At 40.0% G+C, this 9,836-nt stretch overlaps 1 protein-coding gene across 1 annotated transcript; it reads right to left on the minus strand.

Annotated features, from left to right (window-relative positions):
• Nucleotides 1-1,634: 1,634 nt before the first annotated feature.
• On the minus strand, nucleotides 1,635-2,150 carry LOC138894636 (uncharacterized). Its single transcript, XM_070179349.1, has one exon. It carries the CDS (start codon nucleotides 2,148-2,150, stop codon nucleotides 1,635-1,637), a length of 516 nt encoding a protein of 171 aa, XP_070035450.1.
• Between the last annotated feature and the right edge of the window lie 7,686 nt (nucleotides 2,151-9,836).

The raw sequence follows: 9,836 nt of genomic DNA on the forward strand, positions 1-9,836 counted from the left end.
CAGCCTGATGTAGAGTAGAAGCCACTGCCCCAGCGGCATGTATCCAAGGTCGTCCCAACAATAGATTATAGGTAGCAGATATATCCAGCACTTGAAACTCAATATCAAACCAGGTTGGGCCCATCTGTAGGCTGAGGTTGATTTCTCCGATTGTGGCTCTTTGGGATCCATCAAACGCCTTTGCATTCATACTTTCCATCTGTATCTTGTGCATGCCTTCACCCAACCTCTTTAGAGTAGTCAGTGGGCATATATTGAGACTTGAACCCCCATCTATCAGGACCCTGGCGATGAACTTATCCTCAAATTGCACCGTGATGTGTAGTGCCCTGTTGTGATTTAGGCCTTCTGGTGGTAATTCATCCTCGTGAAAGGTGATTTTGGGGCTCTCCAGTACCTGCCCGACCATGTTGGCCATCTCCCCACTAGTGATGTTGGTGGGTACATAAGATTCACTCAACACTTTCATCAAGGCATTTATGTGTGTCTCGGAGTTTTATAGCAGCGACATGATGGATATTTGAGCGGGAGTTTTGTTCAGATAATCGACAACAGAGTATTCTCTTGCTTGTACCTATCTCCAAAGGTCATCAGGGCCAGTCTCAACAACAGACAACTTAGATGTAGCTTTTTTGCTTGTTCCTCCCAGGTGCTCAGGTGTATAAACTCTGCCAGTTCTAGTCATGCCTTGCACCGCACCTGTTTCCTCCATTTTTGCTTTTCATTTTCTCCTTGCTTCCGCAACATAATACCATGGGATAGTATTAGACTTATAAGATGGCGTGGGGGATACCATCACAGTGAAGGGTGTAGTTACCTCGACTTCAAACAGTGCTTGGGTTTGTACCACAATGGGTGTGAGGGTGACCAGAGATGATTTAGGATTGTCCCCCTCCCGAATGAGTCCAATTGACCCCTTTGGATCCCATTCCTTATCGATCTCTATCACATTCACTCCCTCACCTTTGTGATCCGGGAGAGGATTGTTACGAACATTTGGTGCAACTTCCTTTGCTTGTATGACCTTAGTGTCGATCAGTGTCTGAATCTTGTCTTTCAGTGTGCGACACTCATCAATGGTATGACCCTTCATGCCTGAATGATAGGCACATGTTTTGTTGGGGTTAATCCACTAAGAAGAATTCTCCATAGCAACGGCAGGAATAAGAATGACATAACCAACAACTTTCAGTCTCTCGTATAGTTAGTCTATGGGTTCAGCAATTGGGGTGTATTGTCTAGGTGGTCTGCGATCGAAGTTTGGTCATGGTTTTTGGTAGTTTTGGTGGGCAGGTGGTGGTGAGTGGTAATATGCGGGTTGGGTGTTATAGGCATGGTAGGTGTTAGCAGGTTGTTGGTATCTGGGGGGGTGAAGGATGGTATGTGGGTGAAGGCGTTTGGTATGTAGGTGGAGGTGTTTGGTATGTGAGAGGAGACTTAGGACCCTGGGCCACCATTATGGGTCCCACTTCTTTCTTCTTCGAAATACCTCCCGATTGCAATGCTTTATTCGTGGCTTGCAATGCCTCGCAATTTGTCATCATCCCACTCTTAATCCATTTTTCTATTCTTTCTCCCAGCTTGATGATGTCGGAGAACTTGTGGTTTTCAATAACCATAAGCCTTTAATAGTACTACGAGTCTTGAGCTTTGACGAAGAACTTATTCATTTGTTCTTCTTCAAGTGTTGGCCTTACTTTCGCGGCTTCAGATCTCCACTGAGTAGCATATTCGTGAAAGGTTTCTGTTGGTTTCTTCTTGAGGTTTTGAATGTAGAAAATGTCTGGTGCGTTTTCTATGTTGAACCTGAATCTGTCTATGAAATATGACGCCATACTTACCCAATTAACCCACTTCTTTGGGTTCTCACTGATATACCAAGACAACGCATCTCCTGTGAGGCTTCGCATGAACAGTTTCATACGGATTCGTTCATCTTTTCCTACTCCTACAAGTTTGTCACAATATGACCTCAGATGTATTTTCGGATCACCAGTTCCATCGAACATTTCAAACTTGGGAGGTTTGTAACCCTTCGACAGTTCCACATCTGGCTGAATGCATAAGTCCTCAAAGTTTAAACCTTCAATGCCTTTAACACCTTCGACACTCTGAACTCTACCAGTAAGCTTCTTGAGTTCTTCCGCCATGTTCTTAATGAGCAGGTCTTTCTCGGTTGATTCAGGTATGCATAGGGTTTGTTGCGGGGTATGGGGTAAAGTTTCCACGTATATGGGATTACTTTGATGAACTCCGGGAATCTGGGTATAAGGGTGGTCATTGGTTGAGTTTTGGGGATCAGGAGTGGGTTGTGGTGCATTATGGGGAGTGTGATAAGTGGTAGTTTGTGGGTATTGAGTTGGATGATGGTGGTGTTGTTGAGGAGTAGGTGCTGGTGGAGGGTTAAGGTTTTGAGGAGGTGTGGGGTACTGGTGTGGTGTAGGAGGACTTGGCGGTGGATTTTGGTTTTATGCATTTTGTGGTGGTGCTTGGTTTTGGGTAGTTGGATTTTGCTGGTTAATATCAGGGACATTAAGGGTGAGAGAATAGTTTGCCAAGTTTAGGACCTGCTCAAGTTCTCCTTGTAGCTCCAGGATTTTCTTTTCCAGACGTAAGACTAGTTCATTCTGTGCCGGAGTACTTCGGCCATCTGAAGTTTCGATATTTTCTGCCAGGGTGGCGTTGTCTTTCCTGATACCACTCAAATCATCCATTTTCCCTTTCCCTTTGATTTTTCCTTTAGGATCGCTTGGTGAAGGATGAGGTGGAGGACCTCTGGATCTAGTGTGATATGTTGATGATGCCAGTATGCACGAACCAACCTTGGGGAATGGGAATAATCAAAAGAAAAAAAAAACAAAATAAAAGGTAGCCAAGTTAGTAAGAAATATTGAAAGAATGCTTGCGGTATTAAAACATGTTTTGCAAAGTCATGCAATAATTTGCGTCCTAAATTGGGGACCTCATTGTACCCGAGGTAGGCCTAAGCGACACATAGACTTGGAGAAAATTGATGCCAACATTTGCGTCATTTCATTAATGCAAAAAAAAAAATGAGTCAAACCTTTACTAAATCGACAATAATAAAAATTACTAATGGCATTTAGCCTTATTACAATCGAAATCTAAAGCTAAGCTAGAAAGCAGTAAAGAATATCATTTCCTAGTCTACTTGGTCCCTGAAGGACCTTCTCCGTGCTTGTCTCTTTTGACTCCATCAATCAAGTTCCCCAAGTCGCGCATATCCAATAATAAATAAGTCTTTTCTAGATGCCCTCCTTCACTGCCATCCGTGTTTTGACAATCCGCAAGCCTTTTTATCATCTTTCCCTCAAGCTCCATCAATCCTTGCTCTAGATATTCCAATCTCTCGGTGGACTTAGTGGCAATTTCCTTCCATTCATTAATTGCCTCCATATCCACTTTATGTTATTCCAGATGTCTAGCTTTAGACTCAAAAACCCTTTTGCGTAGCCTCCTATACTTTACTTGTGCCTCAGCAGCATCATCTATGATCTTGTTCTTCATATTGACTCTTGGCTTGACGTCTCCTGCTATATCGTCTACCAACCATGATGGGTAGAAGTACACATGATTGGCATGATACCTGTTTGGCTCAATAGTTTCCTTTTCCATAATGATCTTCTGGTTCCACATATGTTGTGCCTCGAACTTGAATGGAATGATGTCCCCTTTGAAATCTGCCTTGTACTGGACCATGTTGGAAACCCGAGGTATGACCTGTTTTCTTCCTGCTTGTCTCATTACCCTTATGGGAGCATAGGGATAAATACCTCTCAACTCAATCAGTACCAAATGTGTAGTCTTTATTGACCTGATGATGAACTCACTGCTAGGAAACCATTCAAACATCCAATGTACATGCTCGTCTGTCAGATTGCTGAAGAAACGCACCCAACTTACAGCATTTCCAGGTTGTGAAAACCTGTCTGGAATAAATGTCATTTTCTTTGGGTGATGGTAATCTATGTAATCATTTAATGGCCATCGTAGAAGCTCTTGATGATATTCTCTCTTCTGAAAGTGTTCCTACAGCCAGACTTGCAGTAACAAATTACAACCTTCGAAGTGTCCGAATTCTTGCTTGCACTGATCTAAAGCGCGGTACATTTTGGCTAGGATCATGGGGATGATGGTATAAGTTTGTCCCTCGATGTCTTCCATAAAAGTCCTGGAAACCATGGCTAAACGGGTATGAATCCTTCCCCCTTTCATTGGAAATATCAACAAACCCAAGAAGCAGACGATGAACACATAAACCCGGCGGTGCGTCCAACCCAAGGAAGTAATGGCGAGTTCATCATGATGAAGGCGATATGACTTGTTGTGCCCGTAACACTCATAAAGGAATTCAAATGGGATGTATGATTTCTTTAAACAAAGCAACTCATCATTTTTCTTAAAACCTAGCATCTTTAGAAAACCGTGAGGGGTGCGATTCTCTGGCACTAGTAATCCTGGACTATCCCATGGCAACTTAGTGAAGCCTCCTATTTCTTCTAGGAGAAGAGTCATTTCTATGTCACCAAAACGGAAGACAACCCTTTTATCGTCCCAGAACATGGTAGCGGCCTCAATCAAGGCCCTATTTGGTCGGATGTTAAGAAAAGATGGTAAGTCACCAAGTACCCTTCTCACATAATTCTTGTCGCAAGGCGCAAGGTCTTTCCACCAGTCAAGTAGCAGAGGTGGGATGTTTTGGACCATGCCGAACCTGGGGACTTCGTGCTTCATTTTCTGCAAACAAATAATGTTATCCCTTCCCCCATCCAGATTCGACTACTTACACAATAATGATCAACATATTGGCACATTTTATCCAAGTAATGCACATAACATGGTAGTGTCCATTGGGATTGTAGAAATCCCGACAGACTTTGGACAAGGCTTATCTTAGCGGGCTATTACATTAATAACGTTCTAACCCATACTAGGTTTAACATGATGCATGTACATTTGATATTGGAGTAAGGTTTCTAGAATGGCCTAGACTGGTACTCCCAAGTGGATAACTTGAGAGGGAAAGGCATGGGACTGTCGATTGCACCGCTGATCGACTAGTCTACCGCAAATAAGCCTTTCCGATTTAAAAAAAAGGTAATTTTTGAAGAGCGCGGACACTCATCAAGCGCTGCTATGTTGATAATTGGCACGAGTAGAGTATGATGTGGAGCATGCTTTATGTAGAGATAATAAAACGTTGTCAAGTATTTGCATAATAAATATGTAAAAGCAATAAATAAAATAGTAAAGTAAACATAGGAAATAGAGAAAGGAAAGACAAAAGGAAGGAGTCAGTTTTAGTTCGTGGAATATATGCAAGAATGTAATAAAGCAGATATAGGAATAGGGATGGGAGAGGCATGATATGGCAGTCTTAGACAAGATGAAATGAAGAGTGGTCATAGCAAATAAAGGTGAACGGGAAAGGTATGTGCATGCCATAACAGATTTAAAAAAATAAAGGTAAACAGGGAAGGGATGTGCATGTCATAACAAATTTAAACAAATAAAGGTGGATAGGGAAGGGATGTGCATGTCATAACAATTTTAAAAAAATAAAGGTGAATAGGGAAAGGGATATGCATGTAATAGAAAATTTAAACAAATAAAGATGAAGAAGGGATGTGCATGTAATAAAGAAAGTAATTCACATAAGTCAAGTTCATTATGGTAAGAGCCTAAGTGTATCCCCAACAGAGTCGTCATGCTGTCGTGCCCCTTTTTCTCGCGAAAGTGGGCCTCGATGTATGACAACTCTTTTAAATGGAAGATAGAGTGTTAAAGAGAAGAGTCGCCACTTAACGGTTTTTAAGGTGCGTTAGGGCACCTATTATGCAGATAACTCTGTTTGACTAGTCAATGCCATCAAAGATCGGGTAAAGGCTCAAATTACCTTAAAGAGAAGGTGTTAGGCATTCTTCGAGGTCCACAACTTTGGGTCCCGGTCGAACTTAAGACTATGTGGATTATAATTAGGCGAGATGATCAAATAAACAAAGAGAATAAAAAGGTCGGAGAGTTTATTATGACATACGAGAATTGGTACAAATCTTAATGATTATCATGATATAACTACATTGGTCTATATCGAATGACTAAGTGTGGATAACAAATTCATAAAGGAAAGGAGAAGGGGGGGTCCTAAGTTTCTTAGCCTAAAGGATCACCCCGTGAAACATAAATAATACTTCGCAACTCCCTTAAGATAGGGGTTGCTCGTATTATTCAACGGGCACAGACTATCATCTCCTGCTACCCAATTACTATGTTAAAGTTGTTTACTTAAAGGCGCTCTAATTCAATTCTAAATCGTACCATATGCGTGCACTACCCATCCCATGCCTATAGTGCAAAAGGCTTTGGACCTCTATTTGGGGTGGTTCTAGACTTACTTAGGCTGCTAAAAAATGATAAAACTAGGCGACAGTCAAAACAAATAGGACTTCATGTAGAGACAGTTAAAGGCCCAAGTTAGCCTCCACACATAAATAACTGATGCACGCAATCATATTCCGTATTATGTATAGGCAGTTTCAGGTTCGAGATATCGCTTCAATCCTATAGACATGGCTTCTAAATGACCACACAGTTTAAGAAAGTCTCATGGCAATGCTGTTATTCAGATTATTGTGATCTATAATCATAATCTCTAAGTGAGTTACGCAAAGAGGGGTAGTGATAGCTATTGAAAAACTTAGAATTACTCTCGTTCGATCCTGTTTGGCATGCTTTGTAAACAAGTAGTAGTGTTTTATAGCTAAGTTCTAATGATTGGAAGATTTATCGTTTATTCCTATAGGCATGTTGTCTACGTGAGCAACATAATAAGACAACGGAAATAGTTGACTAGTTAATCAATTAAAGCCATATAGGCATAATATCTAGCAGAATATAAATTAATATGATCCTGTAAGCATGGTATCTAGTGAATTCGCTACAGTTGCGCAAATTTAATGAACATTTATTGACACTGGTTTCCTATAGGCATGCTGTCTAATAACGCATAACACTAGGCATAGTAAAACAGGTTGAGTGAGTGTGTGATTCCCTATAGGCATTGTTTCTACTAATGCACATAAAAAACCAAATAGTATATATGACAGGTTGAATATAATAACAAGTAGGTGACATAAACCCTATACGCATGTTTCTACCCTTTTATGCAAACATTAGAATATACCCGTTTTCCCAATTTCACTAACACCTCAATTGTTTGTTTACAAATTATTACAATGCCCAATTAATGAACATAAGTAAATATTATGCACGAGAAACTGCAGGCCCAAGAGCAGGCCCCAAAAGAAAAATGAAGATAACCCAGCACTGCCTGGGCCTTCCACAAGCTCAACCTTCTACGAATAGCAAGCCCAGATGCGAATCCAGCTCAAGAACTGGAGGGTGTCAATTGCACAACCCAAGTCCATATTTGGACCTATATTAAACCCATATGGAGTCTCACTTACCAAGCAATTTGGAGTTGACAATTTGACAAATACACATAGCAATTACTTAAAGAATTTTGGACCTACTAATAGTGACCAAGTGATGGAATTTGAAGAAATGCATTTGTACTTTAGAAGCAGACATAGCAGGGTCGATTAAACAAAGAACATGCAAGTTAAGAGAATCAATAAAGCTTAGATGGCAAGTTGATATAACAATACTGGCATTCCAGACTCGATCAATTAGCAGGAGATAGCACAACATATTGAGAGAGAGTTAGGGGAGACCAGTTTCTTTGAGATTATAGGAAAAACATATAAGGGTGCACAATGCCAAACGAGTTCAGAATAGGGCATTGTCCTAGAGGATTTCAAACGTCAATTTGATATAATCATAGGCAAGAGACAAGTAGAGTACAAGTTTTTCATGAAAGTTCCAACATGATAGTTCTAATTAGGTTACAAACAGCATATCAACATACTAGTGGCACAACTTGGCCAATATCATGAAACTTAACATGGTGGGAATAGATCATAGTACAAAGGCTCTACAGAAACTTATGGCATGTGAAAGGGCAGATTAACTACACATTAATATGTCAGTTGACCATACATGAGAGAGGAAATGTGACATTTACCTTAAAGTCTTAGATGATGCTAAAGATCAGGATCACAAATAGCAAGGAAACATGTTTAGGCTAGATCTTAAGACAATATGAGATCCATATAGTTGTGACTAGTTTGCAAAGAACAGTCGATTAAACACAAGACTCAGTAATTCATTCAAAGCAAAGGAATGGTTTCATAAGAGTTTTAGTATAGTACCCAAAGCAAGGCATGAAAAAGATTCTATAACTAACAACAGGTAGTCAGTTTCATTAAAAGAACACCTACAATAGGCATGCATTGAAACTCAAAACTCAAACATGTTCAGATACTAAGAAAACACATAGGTATGGAACTGATTCCAGAGGAAAACAAGGAAATCCAACATAGAAGTGCAGGATATAGTGAAGAACACATATTAGCCTAACGCAAACTGAGAACAAACTGGAATCTATCACATGTACTAAAATGCATTCAACTATAAAAGAATACAGAATGACAGGGGAGTATCATAGCAGTGCAGTATCAAGGATTCATAACTAGCAAAGGAACTAAATCATGCTCATAGAACTTTAAACGTCCTTAATATCTAGAACACATAGAGATATACAGAAGGAAAAATATTGAACATTTCAAGAGTTAAAGGCACTAACCAGTAGCAAAATTAGACGAGCAAAAGAATAAGGATTTTAGAATACTGGTAGCAAGAACCCCAAATCTTTAATGCTTCAGAGTTCACAAGAGCCTCGTAAGGGCCCCGAGCAATGCCTGCACCAAAGGAGGTTGATAATATTATGGCCTTGGCTTTCAGCCGGCAAAAGAGCCAAGGGTTTCAAAGAAGATCAACGAGTAAGGAAGGTATATTGAGTGCCATAGTAGTGAAAAAACCGTTCCTCGTTTAGGGGTTAGGAAAGGGTTTATATAGTAGCAAAATTAAACACACAAACAAGGAAGAATCATCAGTCAAACACAAGAAAGGAAAGAATATCACATGCAATAAAAAATCAGTGAGAAAAAAGGAAAATCTCAAACCCTAGTTGAATCGAACCAATAATACAAGAATCGTTCATTGTAGCGTGTATATAGACAAAAGGTTGTCCAGTTTTTCACCAAATCAAGGTAAATCGGTCCCGTTTTTGAGGAGTAGTTCTTTCCAAAAATAGGGCAAGAACTAAGTAATGCCATAGGCACGCGTATAATAGCAGAGTATCGCAAAATAGGTAAGTGAATCATGGATTGATTCCATGTTTGGGTTGGAATTGGAGAAGATTGGGGATATGGCGGGTAGGGTTTACCAGAGGCGGGTGGAGAGATGATAGAATAATGAGGCAGTTGGGCAGGGGAATTGGGTCTTTAGGGTTTGGGTTTGGGATATAAGAGGGAGTAGGGTTTTATTATCGGTCGTTGATCATCTGAGATCAACGGTCAGGATCGAAGGGAGATGTGGCGAGTTAAGAGAGCGGGTCATTTGGTTTGGGCTGGGGTGGACTGCGCTAAGGTTTGGGTAGTTTTGGGCCACTAATGTGGTCCAAAATTGGTACAATTTTGGGCTATACTTTAAATACAAACTTGTTTAAATAAGATTAATTAATAATAAATAATAAAATATTTATTATGCACTAAAATAATTGAAAATAATAACTTAACATTATAAAAATAAAAAAAATGCTATGTTAGCACAAATAATGTAAATAAGACATATTATGCATGATTATAGGCTATTATTGCAAAATTACGTAAATAGCTAAAAATACTAACGTAATT

This window comes from Nicotiana tomentosiformis, chromosome 6 (genome assembly GCF_000390325.3).
Source record: "Nicotiana tomentosiformis chromosome 6, ASM39032v3, whole genome shotgun sequence".
Lineage (NCBI taxonomy): Eukaryota > Viridiplantae > Streptophyta > Magnoliopsida > Solanales > Solanaceae > Nicotiana > Nicotiana tomentosiformis.